Raw genomic sequence first — 16578 nt, 5'->3', positions numbered from 1 at the left:
AACTTAAAATCTGACAAGTCGCTTTCTAAAAAATCATTTTATTTGCAAAAACAATCTGGATAAAAAGAACAATAAATATAGTTATATCTATTTACAGGCTTTGCATAAGTTAGAAACAAACAAAAGCAATACAACGCTCTCTGGAGACAGACAGTGCGGTGATCTCAAGGGGGCGCCACCACCAGACACCGCACTCATCACACTGAATCCTCTCCCTGGCACCTCAATGACACAATATGGCCACTATTTACTATACCAGTGTTTCCCAACCAGTGTGCCTCCAGCTGTTGCAAAACTACAACTCCCAGCATGCTGGGAGTTGTAGTTTTTGCAACAGCTGGAGGCACACTGGTTGGAAAACAATGTACTATACCCATAGTGCCCTGTATTCAGTGGTGACCCCAGGGCTGGCTCAAGCACAGAGGACTCGCATACAGTATATTGAGGGACATGAATGAGAACTGTGCAGAGACATTGTGGCCCATAGGTTGCTATGGACAATGCCACCTTTACCTACCACCTCTCCCTGCCATATAGTTATAATATACATCCAAACTGTGTATTATTTATTAACTCCTTACTAAACAACCGAAGGGAACAAGGTCAGGGCTGCATACGGTCGTCCTTCCATGGACCAAGACAGGTCACAGGTGGACCCCGACAGACCATAGGAAGAATCAGACGTAAGGCACTTGTACAATTCCACTGAGGTAGGCAGCGCACAGCAGGGCTGGTGATGAACCAGTAAAGGATTCTGGGTACGGCAGCTCAAACCGATATGGTGGAACTTGGCATTTCTCCTGTATTGTGGAAAGAAAGTGCTATAAAAGGGGAAATGTAAATTGTTCTTAAGCGTCTATGGGTGTCATCCAGTGACATAAGACTTCACCAGTGGGAAGACCAACAGCTGCCTCTCCGTGCTATTTTCCCATAAGGTGTCACTATGGGATGCCGGAGACAGTCATGTGACACCACGTCTATTATAGATCCGTCACTTTGTTTTCCACCAGAGCAGAGATCTGTTGTAAGCGATAGGCCAGCTGCATCTTCTGCCCGCTGGGATCCTCCTCCAAAGCTTGGCTGATCTGATTCAGAGGAAGGAAGAAAGGTTAGTGGGGTCCGCCCTGAAATGACAATATAACTAACAATATACAGTGGTCCCCCGACATATGATCGTTTCAACATATGATGCTATCCGGCAGCGTCGACTGCTTCAGCTTCTGCCGGATAGCTGTTTAATGTGCCCTGCTGAATGACACATGTCCCCGCCGCTTCGGCCCGGCATTTTGCCACTCCTTTTTGCGCCATCGCTCTCTGCTGCCATCATCACGTCGCCGCTCACACTGCCCCGTCGTCCAATAGGGGCGGCGTGAGCAGACACATGATGACGGCGACAGATAGCGACAGCACAGGGCAGCGGCGACGTAGTAATACGGCATCAGTGGAGAGGCGAACTGACGGACCGGAGCGGCGGGGACATGTGAGTATGATTCACGGTACGAATCCCAAACATACGATGGTTTCAACAAACAATGGTTTCAACAAACAATGGTTTCAACAAACAATGGTTTCAACAAACGATGGTCTGCCTTTAACCATTTACCATCGTATGTTGAGGGACAATTGTACCATGCACCAAAGAATGCAAAAAAACACTCTCTTTCCATATTAGGCCACGTTCACATTTCCGAGTAAAAACCAGTGCTAAGGAAAAGTTGACCAGTTGCCGATAGCAACCAATCATTTTGCTTCACTCGTTTATCAGAGTCTCTGCTGTAAATGAAAGAAGAGATCCGATTGGTTGCTATGGGCAACTGCTCAACTTTTCCTCTAGACAATTTTTGATAAATCTTCCCCAATGGGTTTTCGATGGGACTCGTGCACGAATTTTCGCAAGAAGCTCCTGTCACGGAAATTCCGATTCCTGTCTCTGCTGAAAGAATTGATATGGTGTTGCCAACTATAAAAGAGGCGCATTTTCCAAGCAGTCCTAGCGCCAGCATACTCTGCTATTTGTGGAATGTCCACCAGTGTTTTCCGAATGGACATTTTACAAAAAATGCGCAGTGCGAACATGGACGTATTTTAGAAAAGGAAAGGATCACATTCTTCACCTGGGCTGCAAGGACTGTGGGGGAGATCTATCAAAACCTGTCCAGAGGGAAAAAGTTGCTGAGTTGCCCATAGCAACCAATCAGATCGCTTCTTTCATTTTTCACAGGCCTTTTCAAAAATGAAAGAAGCGATCTGATTGGTTGCTATGGGAAACTCATCGATTTTTCCTCTGGACGGGTTTCGATAAATCTCCCCCTGTGTGTAAGGGCAGGGAGGCTGGCTATAGACACAAGATGGCTGACTGGCACCAAAAATCGCAAGGTCAGCAGCATGAGGGTCTTCACAGATAAGTGGATGCCAGATGTAATTATTGACGCTTATCTTTTTAAATCCGGGCTGTCTGATCTGTTTCTTGGGATTGCAAACATCAATGGTCTGTAGGCCCATACCCAAAAGCACGCTACAAAGAGGTCACGCTTGTCAGGAGAGAACGAGGCAGCTCAAGAGTGTTTAGGCCTGTCATAGATTGGTGGTCTCCAAACAGTGGTTGCAAAACTACAACTCCCAGCATGCCTGGACAGCCGTTGGCTGTCCAGGCATGCTGGGAGTTGTAGTTTTGCAACGTCTGGTGGTCCACAGATTGGAGACCACTGGTATAGACTCTCGAGGCAACAATGAAATAAAAAAAAACACACACCCACCGGATCATAGTACTTGTTGATATAGTTATACAGTTCATGCAGCGCAACCAGGGAGTTCAGGTCATCTGCGTGAATCTGAAAAGGAGGTAAAATGGCTTCAATAGGACAGATATTATACATATATACCTATAGTAGAGATGAGCGAACTTACAGTAAATCCGATTCGTCACGAACTTCTCGGCTCGGCAGTTGATGACTTTTCCTGCATAAATTAGTTCAGCTTTCAGGTGCTCTGGTGGGCTGGAAAAGGTGGATACAGTCCTAGGAGACTCTTTCCTAGGACTGTATCCACCTTTTCCAGCCCACCGGAGCACCTGAAGGCTGAACTAATTTACGCAGGATAAGTCATCAACTGCCGAGCCGAGAAGTTCGTGACGAATCGAATTTACTGTAAGTTCGCTCATCTCTAACCTATAGATACCAGACAGCTTGTGTCCAGAGTCCTGTAAACTTGGAGAGAAGACATAATGCAGATCTTGCCCTCGCTGGATTCATGCCCATAACTAGGGCCGCCAGTCACCAGCGCAAGTCTCTGAATCTCCAGGCCTCCCGCGTTTCCACGGTAAATATTACGTTTTCTTTACTCACCCCCGATAGCTCTGTAAGGGAGGAGTTCATTTCCTGGTAACTAGCAGGGGTGGTCTCTGCGATGTCAGCATAGCACCTGTGAATAGAACGTCATACCGTGAAACCTCTTTGAGATGACCATTGAAAAAGTGATCTTCTGGAGAAGCGGTCTTCTCAACTGAACAAGAAATCTGGTCTGGACAAGGGGGCGAGTCTCTGAAAGGGGGTCAAACTGTACCCCTGCAATCACTTACAGCGTATAGGGAACTCACTTGAAGGGGTAAGTTCAGGAAAGTGAACTTTTTAGACACTTATTCCCTATTCACAGATAGGGGATATATGTCTGATTGCGGGGGGTGCAGCCACTGAGGCCTCCTGTGATCTCCTGTCCTCAGAGTAGAGTGGCCCTTCGCTTCCTGGACGAACACAAGTGACAAACCATTTACCCAATTACCAGCCGGTACATTACTATGACAGGGATTGGCCACGCGGGTCGTCACTTGTGTTCATCCAGTAAAGTGGGGGACGCTTCGCTTCCAAGGATGGGTAAGTAGAATGGGCCCCGTACAGGAGATCGTGGGGGGGGGGTTCTGACTGTGGATAGGGGATATGTGTCTAAAAAGTTCAGTTCCCAGTATTACCCCTTTAAAGAAGATCTGCAGTGTAATGCAACTTATCCTGTACAGGGCCGCAGCTCTCTCGTGCAGGTGTGTCGGCCGCAGCACGACGCCAAAGCCTCCATGTATCTCTATGGGAGAGACAGAGATGCAGCATTGGCGCCCACCTATCCCATAGAGCTATGCCAATGGACAATGCCAGGGCCCAGCAGTCGGACCACCCCCGTGATCAGACACTTATCCCATATCCTGCGGATAGGGGATAAGTGTCTTACACTGCAGTACTCCTTTAAGCCCCCCCCCCCCCCCCCCCCCATTCACAGACATGTGACAGGTTATGGTAACCATCTAATCTGGGGGCTTCCTGACTCTCCCCAAACAAACTGAAGTTGGAAGCGAAAAGAATCAGGCGTCCCCCCTCCCCCCCGCATTCAGAACACATGGATTCCTGGGTGAGCTGAGTGTTCACGTGTATGTGGTAGATCTAGAAAGAAAGCAACTGAATCGCTGTTCGGCCGACATCTACATCTTGTTCATGACTACCTTTACACTTGGTGACCAAATATGGTGACGAGGCATTTACCAGGTTGTTGGGCACACTTTACATTCCAGTAAAATGACCCCCCCCCCCCCCACAGGAGACATCAAACATAGCTTCCAAAGCTGGCCGTACACACGAGAGCTGTACGAACACTTGTATACTTGTCAAAGATCAGGCCACTGAAATCCAACATGCCTGATCCTTCTCTCCTCATCTGCCATCGTGGAATGAAATCGATGGCTCTGGCCAACACATGTCTAATGTCTATGGCCAGCCTTAGTCTTCTACAATAAGTGATTATGTACTTACTTCTCCACCAGTTGCTTGTACCGTGGAATCTCACGAGCATAAAGTAATTTATTGACAGGAGAGTCCTAGAATAAAGCAGAAATAAAGTCATCTCAGGGCCAATATAAATATATATACATACACACACATATAAATTCCTTCCATTTCTACCCATCATCCTCCTATACTCACCCTGCCCACTTTATGCTCTGAGACGGTACATGAGTCGATGAAGGTCTGAGCGATGACTGATAGGATGGAGTCTACGTTCTCCGATACCTCGATATCAAAGACCATCTGAGGGTTCTTCAGTATGAGCACCCAGAACCTCAGCATCAGGCTGGAGCATTGCAAACAGAGGGTTCATTACTAAAACTGTATTTTTCAAGTTTTTTTTCATGTTTTTTTTTTTCTCTAGTGAATCCTCAATTTTATCTAAAAATAATATCTTACTAAATAAATCTGCATTATTTTTACTCCCCCTAGTGGCAACTGTATGCCACTGAAAGCCTCTTATTGAACAAATATTCTGAATCAATTTGTAAGATCTCGGTCATTAAACTAGAACCTTATTTAATTATTTCCAAGGGTTAAAAATATGTCCTGGCCATGGGATGGATACACAAGTGCATGTCATGTTAAACAAGAAATTAGCCATGTTGTATCATCTAGACCAGTGTTTCGCAAACAGTGAGCCTACAGCTGTTGCAAAACTACAACTTCCAGCATGCCCGGACAGCCAAAGGCTGTCCGGGCATGCTGGGAGTTGTAGTTTTGCAACAGCTGGAGGAACACTGGTTGGGAAACACTGATCTAGACACAAAACAAGGTATTTAGTGTAGCCTTATTGGGTATAGCTCGGCTCTGATAAAGCTATGACAACTGTACAGTAATGATCTTTAAAGGGGTATTCCAGGCAAAAAATTATATATATATATATATATATATATATATATATATATATATATATATATATATATATATATCTCAACTGGCTCCGGAAAGTTAAACAGGTTTGTAAATTACTTCTATTAAAAAATATTAATCCTTCCAATAGTTATTAGCTTCTGAAGTTGAGTTGCTGTTTTCTGTCTTACTGCTTTCTGATGACTCACGTCCCGGGAGCTGTCCAGCTCCTATGGGGATATTCTCCCATCATGCAAGGGATATTCTCCCATCATGCACAGCTCCCGGGACGTGACATCATCATTGAGCAGTTAGACAGAAAACTTCAGAAGCTAATAACTATTGGAAGGATTAAGATTTTTTAATAGAAGTAATTTACAAATCTGTTTAACTTTCCAGAGCCAGTTGATATATATATATATATATATATATATATATATATAATAAGTTTTTGCCTGGAATACCCCTTTAAGCATACATTTCCTTGACAGCGTCCGTTTGCCACGTCCGTCTGGAAAGTTCCCAACGCATGCGGCAAACATATCCACAGAGCCCCAGTTACTGTCAAGGCATACTAACTTTTCTGTTGTATGGAATAGTGCGGTCTGCAAAAAACATATACTGCACAGTATATGCTCTTTTTTTAACATAGCAGCCTGTATGCAAAATGTGCCACTATATGGCGGCATGCGTAGATGCATATTGGGACATTGAAAATAGAGTGAATAGACCTAAAAGAGCCAAGTACCTATGTGATCATCACACAAACAGGAAAGGTTATAAGCAATAAAGGAAGGTCAGAAGTAATGAAGGAAGGTTCACACTAAATGACAGCAAGCAGAGATCTTTAAAACCACGATTAGGTACGTAACTTGAAAACGGTTTAGGCCGTGCTCACATGTTATGGTACTGCAAATAATTTCTGCGTGCATTATTGCCAAGAAAGGGCGTAATCAGGGTAAAAAAATTGTGCATTATGCGTCATTTGCAGAATCACAGTGAACACTTAATTTACAGCCACTTTAGCCAGTTGCAGTAGAAATGTACAAGTTTCAGTACTGCAATGTGTGAACCTTTAATATATCTACATAAGGGAATAATTTATAATATATATCTCAATAATATAAATACATATTATATATATATATATATATATATATATATATATATATATATATATATATCTATATCGAAGACAGATAAGAACAGCATATCCAAAGAGAATAATATATATATACACACACACAGTCATGGCCATAAATGTTGGCACCTCTGAAATTTTTCTAGAAAATTGCACACCCTGTGTTGCACACCCTTTGGAAAAAAATAACTGTAATCAGTCGCTTCCTATAACCATCAATAAGCTTCTTACACCTCTCAGCCGGAATGTTGGACCACTCTTCCTTTGCAAACTGCTCCAAGTCTCTCTTATTGGAAGGCGCCTTTTCCCAACAGCAATTTTAAGATCTCTCCACAGGTGTTCAATGGGATTTAGATCTGGACTCATTGCTGCCACTTCAGAACTCTCCAGCGCTTTGTTGCCATCCATTTCTGGGTGATTTTTGACATATGTTCGGGGTCGCTGTCCTGCTGGAAGACCCAAGATCTCGGACGCAAACCCAGCTTTCTGACACTGGGCTGTACAGTGCGACCCAAAATCCGTTGGAAATCCTCAGATTTCATGATGCCTTGTACACATTCAAGAAACCCAGTGCCAGAGGCAGCAACACAACCCCAAAACATCATTGAACCTCCACCATATTTCACTGTAGGTACTGTGTTCTTTTCTTTGTAGGCCTCATTCCGTTTTCGGTAAACAGTAGAATGATCTGCTTTACCAAAAAGCTCTATCTTAGTCTCATCTGTCCACAAGACGTTTTACCAGAAGGATTTTGGTTACTCAAGTTCATTTTGGCAAAATGTAGTCTTGTTTTTTTATGTCTCTGTGTCAGCAGTGGGGTCCTCCTGGATCTACTGCCATAGCGTTTCATTTCATTTAAATGTCGACAGATAGTTTGCGCTGACACTGATGCTCCCTGAGCCTGCAGGAAAGCTTGAATACCTTTGGAACTTGTTTGGGGCTGCTTATCCACCATCCGGACTATCCTGTGTTGACACCTTTCATAAATTTTTCTCTTCCGTCCACACCCACGGAGATTAGCTACAGTGCCATGGGTTGCAAACTTCTTGACAATGTTGCGCACTGTGGATAAAGGCAAATCTAGATCTCTGGAGAAGGACTTGTAACCTTGAGATTGTTGATATTTTTCCACAATTCTGGTTCTCAAGTCCTCAGACCGTTCTCTTCTCCTCTTTCTGTTGCCCATGCTTTAGTGTGGCACACACAGACACACAATGCAAAGACTGAACTTCTCTCCTTTTTATCTGCTTTCAGGTGTTATTTTTATATTGCTATATATTTATATATATTATATAGTTACTTGCCCCAGGTGAGTTTAAAGGAGAAGCACAATCTTATTTTTCCACAATTTTAAAAGGGTGCCAATAATTTCGTACAGCCAATTTTTGGAGTTTAGTGTGACATTATGTCCAATTAGCTTTTTTTCCTCCCTTTTTTGGTTTAGTTCCAATACACAAAAAGGGAATAAACATGTGTATAGCAAAACATGTGTTACTGCAATCCTTTTCTGTGAGAAATACTTAATTTTCTAGAAAAATTTCTGGGGTGCCAACATTTACGGCCATGACTGTACGGCCAGACAAACTACTCTGCACGATAAAAGAATAGGAACATCCATGGGTACAAGAAACGTTTTATTCCTAAATCTGGCAATACATTTTATTCCTAAAACGAATGCACCCACCTGTGTGTCTTCCAGATATGCACAGTCTCTTTATCTAAAATTCCATGTTTCTCAGCCATTTCATCCAGAAAATCAAAGAAATATTTGATGGCGATGGGAACAGGTCGGTTTACTCCCAACATCGCCTGGAAAGTGTCATCGACGAATTTGTGCAGTGTTCCCTGTGCGAGGTAAAGATATATATAAGTCTCTGCTGTTGCATCATACACCTTTATCCCCTCTGGTTCATCAGCCTCACCTTCATATACAGCAGGCGTGTTAGGTAGATTTCCGGAATGGCTTTGGCGCGTTCTCTCTCCCGCAAGCTGCTCCGGCGCTGCTTACACACCTCCGGCTCCTCCACAGACTTTACCAGGTGCCATACCCTGATGCCACCATCTTCACCATCTTCCAACATTGGAGTTTCTGTTAAGATCAAGAACAGAAGTGATAAGAAGAGCGACATGAGGCGGACACTGTCCTGAGTGCAAGACAAATGAGAAGCGAACACTCACTTTCCCCGCCCATATAATTGTTGCTTGGCGTCTCACATTGGTTATTATGTAGCCGTGGTATTAAAGTTACCGTAGCGGCATCTGGCACCTGTTGGAAGGAGAGAACTGTAAAACTGGGTCTGAACGGCGGTCACATATTTTATATGTAGCAAAAAAATAATAGTTGGCTAAAAAATTTTTATAAGAATAAATAAAATATATAAATAAAAAAAAAAAACAAAAAAAAAAAAAAAAAAAAACGACAATCCTCCCTTCTGAAAAGTTGCTACCGATCAGTCATACATATATTCATACAGTTTAAAGGGGTATAAACATTTTACACATACACAGGATACAGCAGTGTTGCCCAACCAGTGTGCCTCCAGCTGTTGCAAAACTACAACTCACAGCATGCCCGGACAGCCAAAGGCTGTCCGGGCATGCTGAGAGTTGTAGTTTTGCAACAGCTGGAGGCACACTGGTTGGGAAACACTGGTATACATAGAAGCAAAGCAGAACAAGCCAAAGGCTGTCCGGGCATGCTGAGAGTTGTAGTTTTGCAACAGCTGGAGGCACACTGGTTGGGAAACACTGGTATACATAGAAGCAAAGCAGAACAAGCCAAAGGCTGTCCAGGCATGCTGAGAGTTGTAGTTTTGCAACAGCTGGAGGCACCCTGGTTGGGAAACACTTGTATACATAGAAGCAAAGCAGAACAAGCCAAAGGCTGTCCGGGCATGCTGAGAGTTGTAGTTTTGCAACAGCTGGAGGCACACTGGTTGGGAAACACTGGTATACATAGAAGCAAAGCAGAACAAGCCAAAGGCTGTCCGGGCATGCTGAGAGTTGTAGTTTTGCCACAGCTGGAGGCACACTGGTTGGGAAACACTGGTATACATAGAAGCAAAGCAGAACAAGCCAAAGGCTGTCCGGGCATGCTGAGAGTTGTAGTTTTGCAACAGCTGGAGGCACCGTGGTTGGGAAACACTGGTATACATAGAAGCAAAGCAGAACAAGCCAAAGGCTGTCCGGGCATGCTGAGAGTTGTAGTTTTGCAACAGCTGGAGGCACCCTGGTTGGGAAACACTGGTATACATAGAAGCAAAGCAGAACAAGCCAAAGGCTGTCCAGGCATGCTGAGAGTTGTAGTTTTGCAACAGCTGGAGGCACCCTGGTTGGGAAACACTTGTATACATAGAAGCAAAGCAGAACAAGCCAAAGGCTGTCCGGGCATGCTGAGAGTTGTAGTTTTGCAACAGCTGGAGGCACACTGGTTGGGAAACACTGGTATACATAGAAGCAAAGCAGAACAAGCCAAAGGCTGCCTGGGCATGCTGGGAATTGTATATATATTTTTTTTTTTAAACAGCTGGAGGCTCCCAGGATGGGAAACATGGCCATAACTAGTGGTTTATAACATACTAAACCACCGTCTGGGGAGAGTGGGATAGAGAGACTGAGCCTCCCACCATGATCTTCCTAGATTCAAACACATGAATGCCTTAGATTTAACTATTTATTTTAGCTGGAAGTTGTAGTTTTGCAACAGCTGAAGGCCCCCTGGTTGGGAAACACTGGGATACAGTATCATTGCATTGCTATGTTACTTCCCCAACTCCTATAAAGCATCTATGGGAGCAACGCAAATAGCGCAAAACAACTGGCTGTTTTTTTCAGAGTCCTGGACACTTAAACCCTTACCTTATAATGGTTCAAGGTATTCAGTCTCTTCCAATGACCCTGAACCAATGACGTCAAGTCCTCGTCTGAGAGAGTCAAATGGCCTGCCTGACCGGAGCGCCACTCTGTGGAGAAATAAATAACATTACACTCTGCAACTTTATGGGAACCGCTGCCATTTTTCTATAAGAATATAAAGATTCTAGAGAATTTGGCAACAATTAGTAGCTAAGCCCAGGGTATATTGCTGAACATGCCAACTAAATGCAAATTTGGGGCGGCGGTGGGGGGTGGGGGAGGGGACGGGGTTTGGGGGGGGGGTAGCTTTATTTTTTTTTTTTTTATCAGATTCCATCCCAGTAATGAGCGGACTGACTAATGTTGTGGTGTTATATTTGCAAGACATGAGTGGTCCAAACCAGGTAGGGAAATGCCCTTTGCAGACGCTTTCTGGGTAATATAGGAGGGTCCTAAATATATGGGCACCTTCTATTAACTCAGAAATACCTATTAGGATATGTGTTTCCTTAACCAGACAATCCCTTTAGGTCCCTATTTGATAGTAACATGGTCAATACACATAGCCTATGTACTTGTTCCTGGTTAAAGTATGAAAAGCTATCCATCAGCGGCAGGTGATATGTAGGTATGGCTGGGTTTACATATGTCAGGTATGGTGATCCGGCACCATCCTGGATGGGAATGTCAGATGCCACAAGCTGGGTTACATCTGTTGCAACAGTCTGAAATAGGACACAGCACCAGAATTTTGGACCATCTGACATCAGAGGCCCGCCACCTCTTGATAACATGTCGAGGGGAGGCAGAGTAGGATTTTTTAATAAGAATAGTGCTGTTACCCTGAATACAATTGAATGTGACCTGCAGGCACACTCAGTCTCTCTTTGCAAGAAAGATAGCACAATCAACCGAGTTCTCTGTGAAAAAGATTCTCAAACCATTAAAGGGGTATTTTTTTTTTTTTTATATCAACTGGCTCCAGAAAGTTAAACAGATTTGTAAATTACTTCTATTAAAAAATCTTAATCCTTTCAATAATTATCAGCTGCTGAAGTTGAGTTGCTGTTTTCTGTCTGGCAACAGTGCTCTCTGCTGACATCTCTGCTTGTCTCGGGAACTGCACAGAGTAGAAGAGGTTTGCTATGGGGATTTGCTTCTAAACTGGGCGGTTCCCGAGACAGGTGTCATCAGAGAGCACTTAGACAGAAAAGAACAACTCAACTTCATCAGCTCATAAGCACTGAAAGGATTAAGATTTTTTAATAGAAGTAATTTACAAATCTATTTAACTTTCTGGAGCCAGTTGATATAGAAAAAAAAGTTTTTCCCTGGATAACCCCTTTAATGCAATAAGGGTATACAGCACTAATGGTTTTTAACTGTGTAGAAAATTAATAAAGCATGTGGGAATTTTATAAAACAAGTATATGTGAAATTAGGGTATTATTGGATTACCCCAAGGGGAATCTATTGGAATAAATTAACTAAGTTAACCCTCCATATACTGGTCTTGACCAGGTATGGTGACCGGAGTCAGACAATGACTACGGTCGGCTCATTTTTGCTCTGTATCCGGTTTTGTGACCGGACCTAAAACCGTAGAATACCTCGGTTTTAAGTCAGGTCAGAAAACCAGATAATGGCAAAAAATGAGCTGGCCGGTGTCACTATCTGACTCCCGTCGGCTCATATAAGTGAATGAGAAGGTGCGCGGGTCACTAACCATGATGTGAATGCAGTCTTAGATATCTGTATCGCTAGTTTTTCTAACATAGATAAACATATTCTTATAATATGAAAGGGGTGTAAGAATGCATATATCCCTGTAGGCCTTACCCAGGTCAAGCGTGTGCACAGGAGGTCGCTGGGAGAATGGCGTCCCTTTGTAAACATGATTCAGAATCTTCATTTTAACCTGTGTGATGGTGTCCGTGTCCAGCACTTTGACTGGAACCCGCTGCACTTCTGCCCCATTCTTCACTATAACCGTTAGGGTCATCGAACGACACTCAATGTCTTCCCTCAAGAGCCGTCCATCATTCAGAGTGCGCTTAGCTTTACCAGTCACCGCGTCCACTGGACCTTTATCTACCTGATACATTATGGCGCGGTATAACTTGTACAAAGGCTCCGCCGCCGCCTCCTGAATGAAAACAAAAGACAAATGGGATGTAAAAGGTGTTATCAAGCTATTAAAAACTTATCCCATACCACAGGACAGGGCCTGACTCTTCCTGGTGAACCCTCCGGCCCCCACCTTCTGAGACATACTTATCTCGGCAGTGACAGCCCGATCAGCCAATTACCGACTGAGGCGGGACACCATTGCTGCCAGTGACTGAGCAGACGGTCGCTGCTGACACAAGTATAATAGAAGAGTCAAGACCCAATGTGGGGATAGGGACTACATTTTTAATAGCTGGATAACCCCCTTAATACCATAAAAAGAGCCAAAGAGAATAAAATGTTGGGTAACGAAGACTAAATATATTTTTACATCTCCAATACTATTTTATTTCCTACACTTTTGTGTTGTCTGGAGGCTAAACAAATACCTCAGATCTTGATACTGGGGCACCCCAAGTATATGAGATTTGAGAGCTGGGGAACCTGTCTTCAGGAAAAGCAAATATTGCAGATTTCAGAATTGAGAAATCTTCAACAACATGGCCGCTCCCTTAAGAAGGGACGATTTTACTTTATGAACCCTTTACCGTTAATGTCAGGTCTGTTAGTATAACAAACTATTATTAAGGATGTTTTTCCATCTTAGAACATTATGACATAACTTCAGGAACCTCTGGCAATGCCAAGATCATTAAAGGGGTATTCCAGGAAAACCCTTTTTTTTTATATCAACTGGCTCCAGAAAGTTAAAAAGATTTGTAAATTACTTCTATTAAAAAATCTTAATCCTCCCAATAATTATCAGCTGCTGAAGTTGAGTTGTTGTTTTTAGTCTGGCATCAGTGCTAGAAGAGGTTTGCTATGGGGATTTGCTTCTAAACTGGGCGGTTCCCGAGACAGGTGTCATCAGAGAGCACTTAGACACAAAAGAACAACTCAACTTCATCAGCTCATAAGTACTGAAAGGATTAGGATTTTTTAATAGAAGTAATTTACAAATCTGTTTAACTTTCTGGAGCCAGTTGATATATATATATGTATAAAAAAAAAAAAGTTTTTTCCTGGATAACCCCTTTAAACATATGAATACTAACCCGAAGGAAAGAGTGCAGACAGATGGACATCCAGTTGGTCAGCAGTTTCTCCACTATGGTTTCTGTCCTGATAACAGAAAAAAAAAAAGGGGGGGGGGGGGGGGAGCATAATAGAAATTGTTGTTTACAAGTAACATCTATCTATATTAATTATCTTCAAACTGTGGAGCTCCAGCTGCTGCCAAACTACAACTCCCAGCTTGCCCGGACAGCCAACGGCTGTCCGGGCATGCTGTGAGTTGTAGTTTGGCAGCAGCTGAAGCTCCACAGTTTGGAGCCCTCGGATCTGATGCTTAGTGCAACATTTACCTGCGAAGCAAAAGTTTGGGATTCTTGGCCACACATTGGTCTATCAGGTTACACAGCAGGGTCTTCATGACATCAGTCAGATACTCCAGTTTACCATGCAGAGCTACAGTGAGCAAGGAGGCGGCATGACAGCGGTCCCGTTGCGATAAGGTGACTTGGGCATCCAGTGTTTCAATCAGCTTGGGTAAAAGGTTTTACATTTTTAATATCAATTTAACAACTTATTGTTTAAAAGGTGAAAAATATCTTATCCCCTGGCCACAGGATCGGGAAAAAGTATCTGATCCCAGCAGTCGGACCCCCCTGGACCATGATTCTCTGAGAGCGGTGTGTGCTGTCTACAGCACCATTTATTCTCTATAGGGGCGCCAGAGATATCCGAGTGCTGTAATCTGATATTTTCGGCCCTCTTCGATACAAATGAATGGAGCGCATGCCATCTACAGCGCATGCTCCTCTCTGAAAGATGGGGTCCCATTTCAGAGATCATGGGGGTCCAACTACTGTGATCAGATCCTGTGGATAGGGGATAAGATATATTTCACCAGACAACCCTTTTTCAAGATGTCAACTGGGATAACAGCGGACAGTACCTTGGTAAGGAAAAGCTTATTGTTGAGCAGGTTGGAGAGCTGGGTAAGGCCTTGTTCCACAGTGCTGCGTCTGGACTCTGGGACATCCAGGCTCTTCCGGAGCGGTGAGACGGTGTCTCCGGGGAAGAATATCTTTTCAGTGTACGTTGTATAGTCCAAGAATGGAATGCCGGAGCCTTCAATGTCACTAGTAAGATCCATCATTTCTGTCATCAAATCTGGAAAAATGGAAAAACATCTGAGCTTGTTAATAAAAATCCTAACGCGAATGGGAAAAAAAAAAAAAAAAAAAGCGAACAATGGGACCATACCAGTAAATTCCTTTCTGCACTGGTCACCCACACTGGTCTCCAGGTTCTCTAGTTGGACAAGGACCTTCTCGTAATCCCTCTTTGCTTTTTTGCTCTGTCGCCTGTAACAAAACAAATGCTCACGAGTTACCCCGCAAATCTGAAATAGTTATGTTTAGTTTCCATGGCTTTTATAGCACTGACATATTCCACTGCGCTGTACAGAGAACAGAACTCACATCAGTTTCTGTCCCCTTGGTCAGAATAAGACCCCAGTGCTAGTGTACCTGGCATTTGCAAAAATGTTTTATATAATGCAGGTAATGACGTTATATATATTTGTAATATACGTATATTTTGGGATGACAAAAAAATGCTGTTTTGTCCCTCAAGTTATTGCCTGTGCAGAGCCAAAATACAGGAAGTGTGGGAGGACAAGCGGGGCTCTGTACACCGAGGACAAGCGGGGCTCTGGGCACCGAGGACAAGCGGGGCTCTGGGCACCGAGGACAAGCGGGGCTCTGGGCACCGAGGACAAGCGGGGCTCTGGGCACCGAGGACAAGCGGGGCTCTGGGCACCGAGGACAAGCGGGGCTCTGGGCACCGAGGACAAGCGGGGCTCTGGGCACCGAGGACAAGCGGGGCTCTGGGCACCGAGGACAAGCGGGGCTCTGGGCACCGAGGACAAGCGGGGCTCTGTGCACCGAGGACAAGCGGGGCTCTGTGCACCGAGGACAAGCGGGGCTCTGTGCACCGAGGACAAGCGGGGCTCTGTGCACCGAGGACAAGCGGGGCTCTGTGCACCGAGGACAAGCGGGGCTCTGTGCACCGAGGACAAGCGGGGCTCTGTTCACCGAGGACAAGCGGGGCTCTGTTCACCGAGGACAAGCGGGGCTCTGTACACCGAGGACAAGCGGGGCTCTGTACACCGAGGACAAGCGGGGCTCTGTACACCGAGGACAAGCGGGGCTCTGTACACCGAGGACAAGCGGGGCTCTGTACACCGAGGACAAGCGGGGCTCTGTACACCGAGGACCAGCGGGGCTCTGTACACCGAGGACCAGCGGGGCTCTGTGCATTAAGGACAAGCGGGGCTCTGTGCACCGAGGACAAGCGGGGCTCTGTGCACCGAGGACAAGCGGGGCTCTGTACACCGAGGACAAGCGGGGCTCTGTACACCGAGGACAAGCGGGGCTCTGTACACCGAGGACAAGCGGGGCTCTGTACACCGAGGACAAGCGGGGCTCTGTACACCGAGGACAAGCGGGGCTCTGTACACCGAGGACAAGCGGGGCTCTGTACACCGAGGACAAGCGGGGCTCTGTACACCGAGGTCAAGCGGGGCTCTGTACACCGAGGTCAAGCGGGGCTCTGTACACCGAGGACAAGCGGGGCTCTGTACACCGAGGACCAGCAGGGCTCTGTGCATTAAGGACAAGCGGGGCTCTGTGCACCGAGGACAAGCGGGGCTCTGTGCACCGAGGACAAGCG

General features: G+C 44.9%; 1 protein-coding gene across 6 annotated transcripts in view; it reads right to left on the bottom strand.

Moving 5' to 3' along the window:
• The window catches only part of PLXNB3 (plexin B3), a 137411-nt gene continuing 120833 nt past the window's right edge, over nt 1–16578 (bottom strand). For 5 of the 6 annotated variants that reach the window (XM_056539957.1, XM_056539959.1, XM_056539960.1 and 2 more), the window contains exons 22-35: nt 15109–15209; nt 14798–15015; nt 14205–14383; nt 13896–13962; nt 12511–12817; nt 10675–10778; nt 8995–9082; nt 8739–8905; nt 8501–8661; nt 4962–5109; nt 4791–4855; nt 3345–3420; nt 2757–2831; nt 1–1085 (exon numbers count right to left, since the gene is read on the bottom strand). In XM_056539957.1, coding sequence (XP_056395932.1) covers nt 981–1085; nt 2757–2831; nt 3345–3420; nt 4791–4855; nt 4962–5109; nt 8501–8661; nt 8739–8905; nt 8995–9082; nt 10675–10778; nt 12511–12817; nt 13896–13962; nt 14205–14383; nt 14798–15015; nt 15109–15209 — 1861 coding nt within the window. In that variant the 3' untranslated portion in view covers nt 1–980. The remainder of the gene's footprint in view (nt 1086–2756; nt 2832–3344; nt 3421–4790; nt 4856–4961; nt 5110–8500; nt 8662–8738; nt 8906–8994; nt 9083–10674; nt 10779–12510; nt 12818–13895; nt 13963–14204; nt 14384–14797; nt 15016–15108; nt 15210–16578) is intronic. The other variant, XR_008847883.1, reaches the window with a different exon arrangement.

This window comes from Hyla sarda, chromosome 9, assembly GCF_029499605.1.
Source record: "Hyla sarda isolate aHylSar1 chromosome 9, aHylSar1.hap1, whole genome shotgun sequence".
Lineage (NCBI taxonomy): Eukaryota > Metazoa > Chordata > Amphibia > Anura > Hylidae > Hyla > Hyla sarda.
This window is presented reverse-complemented; position numbering and strand designations above follow the sequence as displayed.